Source organism: Leucoraja erinacea, chromosome 20 (assembly GCF_028641065.1).
Source record: "Leucoraja erinacea ecotype New England chromosome 20, Leri_hhj_1, whole genome shotgun sequence".
NCBI lineage: Eukaryota > Metazoa > Chordata > Chondrichthyes > Rajiformes > Rajidae > Leucoraja > Leucoraja erinaceus.
Window position 1 is genome coordinate 19723982 of NC_073396.1, and position 13926 is coordinate 19737907.

At 42.3% G+C, this 13926-nt stretch overlaps 1 protein-coding gene across 2 annotated transcripts in view; it reads right to left on the minus strand.

Annotated features, from left to right (window-relative positions):
• Window positions 1–13926, minus strand: part of LOC129706899 (CREB-binding protein-like) — a 126724-nt gene that overhangs the window by 89613 nt on the left and 23185 nt on the right. For both annotated transcript variants that reach the window (XM_055651526.1, XM_055651525.1), the window contains exons 3-6: window positions 5736–5912; window positions 2957–3206; window positions 961–1074; window positions 401–634 (exon numbers count right to left, since the gene is read on the minus strand). In XM_055651526.1, the coding sequence (XP_055507501.1) occupies window positions 401–634; window positions 961–1074; window positions 2957–3206; window positions 5736–5912 (775 nt within the window). The remainder of the gene's footprint in view (window positions 1–400; window positions 635–960; window positions 1075–2956; window positions 3207–5735; window positions 5913–13926) is intronic.

Consider the following 13926-nt stretch of genomic DNA (forward strand, 5'->3'; position numbering starts at 1 on the left):
ACAGGAGACAGATACTCATTTTGTGATTGTAACATACATGAAAGATTTGGCTATGAATGTAGGAAGCATGACCAGTAAGTTCACAGATGATACAAAGGTTTGTGGAGTTATTGACAATGTGAGTAGGTCGTTTTAGGCTTGAATTAATGTGAAATGAGCTGAGAAATGGCAGATGGAGTTTAATTCTAATAAATGTGAAGTGAAGCATTTTGGAAGAACTACTGCAGCTAGGACATACACCATGAATGTAATGACTTTAGGGGTATTGAGGAGCATAGAGACTTTGGCATGCAAGTACCAGAAATACATTGCCAGAAAGAATGGTGGAGCTGATAGATTTTAAGCAGTGTTGAGGAGATTTATCTAATGTCTTTGTGCTGAGGTCTTACAGCATACTTACCCAAAGGGTTTGGCCTCATTGACTGATGGACTTGAGACTGTGCTGTCTGCTGGCCTTGTACCTGAGGCTGTGACTGCGCTTGTGGTTGGTTACCATAGGGCAGACCAAGTGCGGCGTATGCTCTCTGCATTGAACTGGGGTCGATAGGATTTGAATTGCTGGATGTGCCTTGTGGACTACTCCCAACTGAACCCACTGTATTTGGTAATCCACTTGGCAAAGAGCCTAATAGGGCTGCAAGGTAAAATGTGGTAAAATTATCATTTAGATATAAAGCTGAACGGTTGTTACACATTATGCAAATATATAGATAACTTGCAAGCAAAGATTACACTTCACAGAAATATTAAATTGACAAAATGCGCATCAATACTTTTCATAACTTTCCGTGTTCCTTTTCTGAAACAGGACAATGAATGTGTTTATATATGATCTATTCTAAAGAAGGGTACAAAAAAATGTCTTTGATGTAGAGAATGTCCATAGGGAGCAAGTTCATGGCTCAGATATGCATTCACTTATCCTGCCAATATTTCCACTTTGTAATGAAGGTGACTTACTCTGCTGATTCCTCTTGTCACTGGCGTTTTTCAGGGGTAGACATACAGGACAGTCATGTCGAGTGCAGTTTTTCCAGTGAGAAATGATCTGTCTTGATGATGCACAGTGAGCAACTGTGTCAGAAAAAAACAGAGCCAGAGATCTAACATTAACATGGGGGGCACATGGTCAGAACTAACTGGGCAGCTGCAAATCATAAGCCTTTGAAACATTAATCACAAGCTAAAACTTACAAAACCACACTAAAAAGACTGGCACAGCTGAGAATGGATAAGTGCAATTTGAAACATGAAGGTTCACAGCTATGCAAGTTAATAATGCGATGGGGGGGGGGGGGGGGGTAGTTTCAATTTTACACTGAGTACCCAATGTCAGTTACAACATCAGAGCGGGTACGTAAAAGAGGAGAGTTACACAACCACTGTCACACAGAGCCAGCTATCCTTTCACAAGACCCAGCCATTGTATCGATACAGTACAGCTCACCCCCTCCCCTTGACATTATATGTTAGAAGGTGTGATAAAATATTTCTAGGGTAAATACAAAGTTTGAATTTGCATCAGCTGTATACGTCCTGTGATATTTCTTACATCACCTTTCAGAATTGTACAACACACCAGAAAATAATTTCCATCCAAACCACATCCGTAACCGTCGAACATTAGAACCAGATAATACCATAAATTCCACAGATCTAATTATGAATTTCATTCCAAAATCACCTAAATTCTTTAAAAAACGGTGAACCAAAGATCATTTAAAAATTGTTTTAATGCTTCCTCACTATTTATATATTTTTAATACCACCGGTAAAAAACTGAAAATTTTGCAAAAGGCAAAAGAAAGTATTTTGTGTTCTGGCGCTTTAATGGCTCAATGACTGTTAAGTATCCTGACTGCAAAAGGACACAGTTTATGTTGGTAAAGTGGTCAAAACATTTCTGCACCAACAGCAAGTGAATCTATCGGGCACATACATAGATGTTCTCAAAAGTTCTGAATATAGGTCAGAGTGAAAGGAAGCCATTCAGCTAGTTGAATCTGCAGCAGCTCTCTAGGAATACAGTAAATACATTTAATCCAACTCATCTGCCTCCCCCCCACTACAGACATGCAATATTATTGTTTTACAGACACTTAGCCAGCTCCCTTTGAATACTACAACTGAATATACCCCCCAGTACTATTCTTGTCAGTTCTGTTTCTCCATAGATGCTATTTGACGTACTATTTTTTTGCACTTTTATTATTTGAGAAATTTACGCTGATTTGCGCAGCATGGTGGCGCAGCCATAGAGCTGCTGTCTCACAGCACCAGGGATCCGGGTTCAATCCTGACTACGAGTGCTGTCTGGGCGGAGTTTATGTGTTCTCCCTGAAACCGCGTGGGTTTTCTCCAGGTGCTCCGGTTTCCACCCACATCCCAAAGGTACAGGTTAATTGGCTTCTGTAAATTGCTCCTAGTGTGTAGGCTGCAGAAGTGGGATAACATAGAACTAGTGTGATGGTCGGTGTGATGTCGTTGGGCGTTTCCACGCTGTATCTCTAAACTAACCTAATCAAACCTTATAAAGCTGAATCTCCATACACAAAAATCCACACAGTAAACTTTCCGTTAAGTGCATCCTTTATAAACCAATGTTTTTGGATGAAGTTTCAACAACTGAAACTCAGTCTACAGATATTGTGATAATTTGATCTTCAAAGCCATGTACAGGGAAACAAATAAAATGAACATCCTTTAAGATCCAATCCTGTTTATTATCACATCCACTAACATAAAAATGAACTTAAAGAATACAGAGAGGTCTTCTGACCAATACCAGTGTATATATTTAATAAATGAATAAACATACATTTACTAAGGGTTTTAAATGTTCATTAGTAGTCAAAATAGATAACTTTGACGTCCTTATCTGTAAAACTCTATTTGAACCTCTCCATTTCTGACTACAACGTGCAGTTGCACAAAGGGTAACAGCAAGTATACTTACCCTGGCAGGACTTGCCTGCTTGACAGTGAGTCATGTGATTCAGGACGTTTTTCATGGTTCGGCAGTGTGGTAGTGCGCAGGGCCGCACCTCACCATTTGCCTGTTCCCTCCGCTGACATTTGTGGGCATGAAGCAGTAGGACCAGCTGCTGCTGTATCAGTTTGCGTTTTTCTGGATCTGCAGTTGGTGCCGATCCCATTCCTTGTGTTGGCACCTGGGATGGTACTTGTACCATTCCTACTTGCTGAACCTGGGAGCAAGAAAGGAAAGAAAGGAGGAAAGAAAGGAGGAAAGAAAGGAGGAAGGAAAGGAGGAAGGAAAGGAGAAAGGAAAGGAGAAAGGAAAGGAGAAAGGGAAGGAGGAAGGGAAGGAGGAAGGGAAGGAGGAAGGGAATGAGGAAGGGAATGAGGAAGGGAAGGAGGAAGGGAAGGAAGGAAGAAAGGAACAAGGAAAGGAAGAAAGGAGCAAGGAAAGGAAGAAAGGAGCAAGGGAGCGAGGGAGGGAGGGAGGGAGGGAGGGAGGGAGGGAAGGAAGCAGTGAGAAAACAGACTCAAAATTAGGATCTTTTTTTTCAAATGAAACACAAAAAAAACATTTATAAATGAAATTGAACACAGAGGTACTTGGTGAATATGGTGTTCACTCCCACCACAGATGCTGCCTGACCTGCTGAGTTCCACCAACACTTTGTGTTTCGCATTAAACTAACGAATAAGCTATGGCTTTGACATGCACATATGGAGCCATGCAGCTCGGAAACGGGCCCTACAGCCCACCTTGTCCTTGCTGACCAAATTGGCATACTGGGCTTGTCCCATTTGCCTGCATTTGTCCCACATCTCTCTTAACTCTTCCTATCCACGTGTCGGTCCAAATGTCTTTTAAAAGTCATAATTATATCTGCTTATATAGCTTCTTCTGGCAATTCATTCCAGACATGGACTACCCTCTGAGTGAAATGTTACCCCTGAGGCAACTCTTAAATCTCATTTTGAGGCTGTGCCTTCTAAATTTAGAATAATCTACCCTGGGGAAAAAGACCGAGTGAATCATAAACTTTTCTCTCGGGTTGGCAAGTCATTCAAACCAAGTAAAGCCACCTTCCCTAATTTAGTGTAATCAAGGCAAGAAATGTTAAACATGTTTTCCTCTCATCCCTTTGACAGTAACTGAAACACAGCTGGAAGATAATGCAATTTAGGTAGTTGGCAAATCCCACCCCCTTTTAATAATAATTTAATTAAACATCTGAAAAAGAGCATTATTAACATCAGCAAAATGCAATGCATTATCAGCCTTTATGCACTGGTGAAATACGTATTTTTAAAGATATAGCATGGAAACAGGCCCTTCAGCACACCGAGTCCATGACGACCATCGATCAACCATTCACACTAGTTCTATGTTCAAGAAGGAACTGCAGGAGCTGGAAAACCGAAGGTCTTCAGTCTGAAGAAGGGTTTCGGCACGAAACGTTGACTATTTGATACCCGCTGAGTTTGTCCAGCACTTTTGTCTACCCACACTAGTTCTATATTGTCCACTTCCTACACACCCGGGGCAATTTACTGAGGCCAATTTACCTACAAACCCACACGTCTTTGGAATGTGGGAGGAAACAGTAGCACCCACACGGTCACAGGGAGAGCGTACAAATTCCACACGGAGAGCACCCGAGGTAAGGATTGAATCCGGGTCTCAGCTTTAAAAGCAATAAGTTTAGTTTATTATTGTTACGTGTACCGAGATAAAGTGAAAAGCTTTTGGTTGTGTGTTATTTAGTCAGCTAAAAGACTTTACATAGAAACATAGAAACATAGAAATTAGGTGCAGGAGTAGGCCATTCGGCCCTTCGAGCCTGCACCGCCATTCAATATGATCATGGCTGATCATCGAACTCAGTATCCCGTACCTGCCTTCTCTCCATACCCCCTGATCCCCTTAGCCACAAGGGCCACATCTAACTCCCTCTTAAATATAGCCAATGAACTGGCCTCAAGTACCCTCTGTGGCAGAGAGTTCCAGAGATTCACCACTCTCTGTGTGAAAAAAGTTCTTCTCATCTCGGTTTTAAAGGATTTCCCCTTTAACCTTAAGCTGTGACCCCTTGTCCTGGACTTCCCTAACATCGGGAACAATCTTCCTGCATCTAGCCTGTCCAACCCCTTAAGAATTTTGTAAGTTTCTATAAGATCCCCTCTCAATCTCCTAAATTCTAGAGAGTATAAACCAAGTCTATCCAGTCTTTCTTCATAAGACAGTCCTGACACCCCTGGAATCAGTCTGGTGAACCGTCTCTGCACTCCCTCTATGGCAATAATGTCCTTCCTCAGATTTGGAGACCAAAACTGTACGCAATACTCCAGGTGTGGTCTCACCAAGACCCTGTACAACTGCAGTAGAACCTCTCTGCTCCTATACTCAAATCCTTTAGCAATGAAAGCTAACATACCATTCGCTTTCTTTACTGCCTGCTGCACCTGCATGCCTACCTTCAATGACTGGTGTACCATGACACCCAGGTCTCGCTGCATCTCCCCCTTTCCCAATACTATCAAGCCATCCACAGTATACAGATAAAGATGAAGGTCATAACTTTAGTGCAAGTCCAATAAAGTCTGATTGAAGATAGTTCGAAGGACTCCAATGAGAGAGATGGAAGGTCAGGACCGCTCTTTAGCTCACTGGAGACCTTCAAACAATCATCACTCTAAGCATAAGATTCAATTTTAGGAACAGTTCAATTGTTTGTAATAAACAACAGTAGCACAATGCTTACCATGTTCGGCACATTTGTAACTTGAGTACCCTTTAAATCAGCTGGAAATGGAGGCAGACTATTCGAAAGGCCACTTTTGTTTTGCAATTGAGGTCCAACCCCTGTAGCGCCTAACTGCTGTCCACCTGCTTGACCATATCCTTGTCCGAATAGGCTTGTATTACCTGATATTCCCATCTGCAATAAAAAGGTTAACCTGGTTATTCTAGTCAATATGTTTTGGATCACTCCAGAAATATAATTCAGTTGACATTTTTATTATTTCAGTTAGAAACAAAAGGACAGAATTTCAAAACTGTGTCATGTAATAAAGAGGAATCCATATCATAACAACATGTAAACCGTTCAAAATTAACTTGCATCAACATCTTTAGTTTAGTTTATTATTGTCATGTGTACCGAGGTCACAATCCTCATGGTGCTGTGGTGTTTGGCTGTGTTTTTTTTATTTTCAGAGTCACCAAAGGATGGGTTAATAAGTTCCTTCTGCTACTGAGTAAGACAAGTCAATAGGAGTGGTCATATCAACTCAGAAGGTCAGGCAGCATCTCTGGAGAAAAGGAATAGGTGACGTTTCGGATTGTGACCCTTCACCAGACTAAGAGTAAGGGAGGGGGATACTGGAGGTATGGGAAGATACAGATCAAAGCAGAGCCTGCATCAATGACTTGGGAAAAGTGGAGCCCACAATGGTCCATTGTTGGCTGGGGACGAGGTGATAACGAAGGAATACAAACGGTGAAATTAGCTAGAACAGAGTAGGGGAGGAATGGAGAGAGAGGGAATGCAAAGGTTACTTGAAGGTAGAGAAATCAATTTTCATGCTGCTGGGTTGTAAGCTGCCCAAGCGACATAGGAGATGCTGTTCCTCCAATTTGCTTGTGGCCTCACTCTGACAATGGAGGAGGCCCACGACAGAAAGGTCAGTGTGAGAGTGTGTCGGGGAGTTAAAATGTTTGGCAATCGGTTAATCGTGTAGGCCAAGGCGGTCACCATATTTTAACCTTGGTCATGTCAAGTGTTCGATAAATTGTAGTCTTGGCTGAAGCAAGACAATTCAACAATATGCTACATAAATTTCAGATAACTGACTTCAAATGTTTTACTTAAGATTGTCGTTGATTGTCCCACCGCAAATTGGAGGAGCAGCACCTCATATTTCGCTTGGGCAGTTTACACCCCAGCGGTATGTACATTGAGTTCTCCAATTTCAGGTAGTCCTTGCTTTCTCCCTCCTTCCCCTCCCCATCCTAGCTCTCCCACAGCCTACTGTCTTTGCCTCTTCCTTGTTTCTTCCCCCCCCCGCACACCACACATCACCTTGAAGAAGGTCTCGACCCGAAACGTCACCTATTCCTTCGCTCCACAGATGCTGCCTCACCCGCTGAGAGTCTCCAGCATTATTGTCTACCTTCAAATGTTTTACTTTTAGTTATCATGATTCTGCTGGGAAAATTGGGACAGAGCTATAACCAGCTTGATGCCTCTGGGTCAGGGAGGGAAAAATCAATCCTGGTATTCATCCCAGACTTTCTCAAAGTCCCCAGCAGTCTAATTCTGTTAGTTACCTGCCATTGTATGGGTTGAGTGATCCTGATATTTACTTGGCATTAGGTTAAGGTTCATTATTGTCTCATATACTGAGGTTCAGTGAAAAGCTTTGCTTTGCATGCTATCCAAGCAGATCGAATAATACTATACAAAAATATAAGTCACTCAAGTGCAATAAATAGAGCAATGGGGAAGATACAGAATTCAGAATATAGTTCTCATCATTGCAGCATATCAGTTCCATTTGAATGAGTCAGGTGATCCTGGTGTTTACCTGGCAGGGTAAGTACGGCACAAACTTACTTGTTAATCATCAGCCCTGTCTGAACATCTACCTCTAGCAAACGTGGACCACATCATTTTCTAAGCAATTGAGAATGACACTAAACTCTACAATCATCGACAAATATCTTCTTTGACTTTATGATTGACAAAGGGTCTTTGATGAAGCAGCTTGAGATGGTTGGGCTTAGAACAGAAGAACTCTGCCGAAGACCTGAACTGGGATGATTGACCCTCAATAGTCACAACCATTTTTGGACGTTTTCTCCCTCTCGATGACCAGTATCGGTGCTTTAGAAAGCAGTTAATTGTTAACGTGTCACTTTATCACACTGTTAATATTAATCTCCAAAAGCAAGGCAGGCGGAAATAGGATGGAAGTAGGCCTTTGACACACGGAATCTGCTCTGACCATCAAACACCAATTATTAAACTCATTTAACTCTTCACAAATTCCCATCAACCATCAGATTCTACCACTCATCTGCACCGGCAATTTAGCGTGGCCAACTAACCGACAAACCTGCACATTTGTGGAATGTGGGAAGAAGCTGAAGCACCTGGGTGAAGCACGTGGTCACAGAGAGTCTGCGCAAACTCCATATAGCGCAAACTCTGAATATGTGCTACCAGATATCTTTTTCACAACACAATTAACAGAGAATGGTCTTGATCCATCACACTGTGTGTTATGGTCCCACGTGCTCCTGCAGTGCTGAGTAACGCTAGTGTCTTTGGGTTGTTGGTTAATTAATTTAACCACTGTAACACCACCAAAGTAGTGCTAATTATCATAGAATCATAAAGTGTTCCTGCCTAATATGCCAAGCTCTTTTATTTTTAAGGCACAGATAGGTAGAAAGGTAGATACAGTGGCTTGCAAAATTATTCATACCCCTTGAACTTTTCCACATTTTGTCACGTTACAACCACAAACGTAAATGTATTTTATTGGGTTTTTATGTGATAGACCAACACAAAGTGGCGCATAATTGTGAAGTGGAAGGAAAATTATACATGGTTTTCAATTTTTTTTACAAATAAAAAACAGAAAAGTGTGGCATGCAAAAGTATTCAGCCCCCTTTAGCTGTTCTGTGAAGGCCTCAGAGGTTTGTTAGAGAACATTAGTGAACAACCAGCATCATGAAGCCCAAGGAACACACCAGACAGGTCAGGGATAAAGTTGTGGAGAAGTTTAAAGCAGGGTTAGGTTGTAAAAAAATATCCCAAGCTTTGAACATCTCACGGAGCACTGTTCAATCCATCATCCGAAAATGGAAAGAGTATGGCACAACTGCAAACCTACCAAGACATGGCCGTCCACCTAACTGACAGGCCGGGCAAGGAGAGCATTGATCAGAGAAGCAGCCAAGAGGCCCATGGTAACTCTGGAGGAGTTGTAGAGATCCACAGCTCAGGTGGGAGAATCTGTCCACAGGACAACTATAGTCGTGCACTCCACAAATCGGGGCTTTATGGAAGAGTGGCAAGAAGAAAGCCATTGTTGAAAAAAAGCCATAAGAAGTCCCGTTTGCAGTTTGCCACAAGCCATGTGGGGGACACAGCAAACATGTGGAGGAAGGTGCTCTGGTCAGATGAGACCAAAATTGAAGTTTTTGACCTAAATGCAAAACGCTATGTGTGGCGGAAAACTAACACTGCACATCACCCTGAACACACCATCCCCACTGTGAAACATGGTGGCGGCAGCATCATGCTGTGGGGATGCTTTTCTTCAGCAAGGACAGGGAAGCTGGTCAGAGTTGATGGGAAGATGGATGGAGCCAAATACTGGGCAATCTTGGAAGAAAACCTGTTAGAGTCTGCAAAAGACTTGAGACTGGGGCGGAGGTTCACCTTCCAGCAGGACAACGACCCTAAACATACAGCCAGAGCTACAATGGAATGGTTTAGATCAAAGCATATTCATGTGTTAGAATGCCCCAGTCAAAGTCCAGACCTAAATCCAATTGAGAATCTCTGGCAAGACTTGAAAATTGCTGTTCACAGACGCTCTCCATCCAATCTGACTGAGCTTGAGCTATTTTGCAAAGAAGAATGGGCAAAAATTTCAGTCTCTAGATGTGCAAAGCTGGTAGAGACATACCCCAAAAGACTTGCAGCTGTAATTGCAGCGAAAGGTGGTTCTACAAAGTATTGACTCAGGGGGGCTGAATACTTTTGCACGCCACACTTTTCAGTTTTTTATTTGTAAAAAAATTTGAAAACCATGTATAATTTTCCTTCCACTTCACAATTATGCACCACTTTGTGTTGGTCTATCACATAAAATCCCAATAAAATACATTTACGTTTGTGGTTGTAACGTGACAAAATGTGGAAAAGTTCAAGGGGTATGAAAACTTTTGCAAGCCACTGTAGATACTCAATTAGTACGGGTGTCGGGGGTTATGGAGAGAAGGCAGGAGAATGGGGTTAAAAGGGAAAGATAGATCAGCCATGATTGAATGGCGGATTAGACTTGATGGGTCGTATGGCCTAATTCTGCTCCTATCACTTATGAACTTTTTCGCAAAGAATTAAAATCACCCTGGATTTCAACGATACCTGCAGAATCAGCACTGACTGACTTAAGCCAACAAACAAGAATAGATGCACATCTTGCTGGGACAGTGACACATAACAGGAGATTTTGGCCAGCAAAAAAGAGAAACACCAGACAGAGGATAGCGGGCAAATGCTGCAATAGAGTTGCCTGAGAGTTCCCCAGGACAACACAGATAACACAGTTCCCCAGGATAACACAAACAGCCAAGATAGCAACCACAGACTAGATCTTGTGACTTATGGACCATGACAGTTGCATCAGCATGGTCATTAGGGTGACTGAGAAATTTATTGTGTGAGAAGAGAGAAATGCATCATTTAAAATCTCCAAAACCACTTTTCTACTCAAATTACATGGTCGAGAGTCAACATGGTAAAATGGGCTATGTTACAATAACTAAAATCTGCAATTGGGGTTGGTGACAGACCATCCAACACATTTTGGTCTGTTCGCAACTCCATGCCAGCCTATGCGTGGCTCAGGATCTTGCTGAGGCCAATTCACAAGCTGGTCTTGACCTCCGTGATTAATACAAGTTCACAACAAATTGTGAAATTGTTCTCAAGCACTGAGGTAATTCATTGAGAACCATGGTAACAAAATGATCATTCAAGGAAAGACTATATAAAATGCTTACTACACTTTGCATGTACAATCAATGAGCAGCAGACAGCATGCGATAAAAGTATTTTAAATCAATGCATTTTTAATGCTAAAAACTGATATTATGCTAAGTTTCATTGTTGCAAACTCAGTACTCAAAACTTCATCTCACGCTCAAATTTGCAAAGAAACATAATATTAGTTGCAGAGTGTTGCATTAAATATAAGTAAAGTTAACTGAACACTTGTTGAAGGTATGGGTGAAGTGTGGAAGAATAAATTTAGATGAATTCTGCCGTGCGTAAAATTTTATTCTCCCATAACTGTCTTGTTGAATGGCAACAGATTGGGAGCCTCAACTATGGGAGGAGAGGGGGAGAGTGTGAGTGTGAGTGTGTGTATTTATTGTTTGTGTGCGATAACATCTACTCGAAGAAACGATGTGCTAACGGGAACATTTTTACATATTCGAATAGATATTTATCCCATGAAATCTGAATTGCCTTATCTGAACATTTCATGCATTATTTCTTAACATTCATGAAAATGTTCACAAATCTCAGGGGGCAGAGAGGGAGGAGGGGGCAGAGAGGGAGGGAGAGGGAGAGGGTGTCTCTCTCTCTTTTCTCTCTCTCCCTCCTCCCCCCTCTCTCTCTCTCTCTCTCTCATAATGTGGCGTTTTGACACCTTTAAATATATTGCCAAAAGAACATTTGCTGCAGTTGTGTCCTTTGGCCATCTCTTGTCAGTTAGTGTCATGTTTAACCTGTCAGGTGGGTATAGTCCTTTTTAACAGCTATTATCATAAAATGCCTTTAGAAATTTCCTTGCAACCTATATATTTTGTTGTGGATAAATTATGTGGGAAGCTAGTGTTTCTGTACCAATAGCAATAACAACCCATGCTATGGCCATGTCATGATAATTTTCGGACCTTCACAGAAAACATGCTTGCATCAATCTGTAGTGTGCATGGTTAAGCATATATGTTACCATGGACCAGGATTGATTGACACAGGTTGATCATATGCTGAACAATCCAACCACATTTTTGTTTGGAAATGGAAAGAAATAATAAATTGCATTCATTGCAACATGTAAAAATAGTTGACATACTGTATTATAATTTTTCTGCATATCAGTGTAGTATATATCATGTCTTGATTGGTGAATATGTTTAGTTTGTGACTTTATTTGAAGCAGAAATAATATGTGAATGCTTCATTGACCATAATTCCGACTAGTAACTACGCACTTCCACCGAGCACATTATCGCACGTGCCATGCAAGCCGTCTTGAATGACCACCTAAACTGTCATTTGGCAACCTAAAAAGCTGCCTAGGTTGCCCGGCTGACAACAGAGAAAAAAAGGTAAGCGCGAGCCCTGTACAGCCACTTGACATAATGGGTTTAACTTGACATAAGGGGGGGGGGGGGGGTTTGTCCGTAAAAAATCCTGTCTAGGTCTTCCAGCATCTGTAGTCTCTTGTGTCCCGTTCCGTAAACAAACCACTTTTGAAATATATATGGAAAAAGATTCCTACAAAGATATAATCAAAGTATATCCATCTGTTCAATTATAGTTGATTAAAGCAGAATGTTAATCCAAGAAGTGCATCGTGATTTAGAAAAGGCAGAGACTTTACAATGAGTCATGGGTGTTTAATTGTAACATGTACCAGGAATGCATAAAGAAACTCTTAAGGGCCTGTCCCACTTACGTGTCCTCGGCACACAAATTAACCTTGGCCGCAACGGTCCCGCGAAGGTTGCGCGCGACTTCATTCAACCGCACAGCCGTCTGGAGCGCGTGACGTCATTTGAAGACGGACACAAAATGCTGGAGTAACTCAGCGGGACCGGGAGCATCTCTGGAGAGAAGCAATGGGTGATGTTTCGTGTCAAGACTCTTCTTCAGTCTGAAAAAAGGGTCTTGACCCGAAATGTCATCCATTGCTTCTCTCCAGAGATGCTGCCGGTGCCACTGAGTTACTCCTGCATTTTGTGTCTATCTTCGATTTTCTTGGCCCCGCTCTGGGAGTAGAAGTGGGGGCGGATCCGGACCGCAGTGGCCGAGCCCCAGGCCGAGTTCGGCGATCGTTTGCCTGCTTCTGCTGCTGTTGCAGGTGAGACGTTGCGTCGTGCCAGGGTTTTGGGCCTGTCCCACTTTGGCCGTCAGTTATGCGACAGGCCATTGGCGCACAAAGATTTTGTTCGCTACAAAAATTTTGGAGCCCCGCGCGATGTCGCACACAACTACATACCCCTCTGCGCTTCTCAGCGTGACCGGCCCCGCGCGGCCATACGATGCCAGTGTGCCTCACGCGACCACAAGGTCGCGTAATTTGCGTGCCAAGGACACGTTAGTGGGACAGGCCCATTATTTGCTGCGGCTTCACAGGCACATTAATACAACACAATTATATACAATAAATAATTTGCAATAAATTAGCAGTTATAAGAGGGAACCATACCACAATAGTGCAAGCCGAACTACATAGTGCAACCTTAAGAGAGGGGAAAGGGTTAACCATATGGCTCTCATCAGAATCAATCACACTTGCTCCTGAGGATGATAGTGATCAGGGAAAATGTTACATGTCAGCAATAACTGCAAAATTGAGAACTGGAAAGTAAGGTAAAACTCAGGGAAATTACAATCACTGGGAAAGTGTTAGTGGAGCTACAAGCTGATAATTCTATGATCTGATGGACCATCCCAGTCATTGTCATTTTCTTCATGCCCACTCGCTATTTGTTAATTAATTTGGTTATTTGTATGCTCTGTCCTTTCTTCTGGAACTCTCTGCCACAGAAGGTGGTTGAGGCCAGTTTATTGGCTATATTTAAGAGGGAGTTAGATGTGGCCCTTGTGGCTAAAGGGATCAGGTGGTATGGAGAGAAGGCAGGTACAGGATACTGAGTTGGATGATCAGCCATGATCATATTGAATGGCGGTGCAGGCTCGAAGGGCCGAATGGCCTACTCCTGCACCTATTTTCTATGTTTCTATGTTTCACACAATCCTCACCCCAGTCATTCACCTTCCTAGTTATTTGATTTTCTAGTTCAGCATAAATTGGGTGTCTTCCGGCCAAACCTCTCTAGTTAGTTTAAAGGTACTTAATTGGTTGAGAAAATAAATAATCTTCCTTGGAAAATATTTTACCTCAGCAGACCTGTG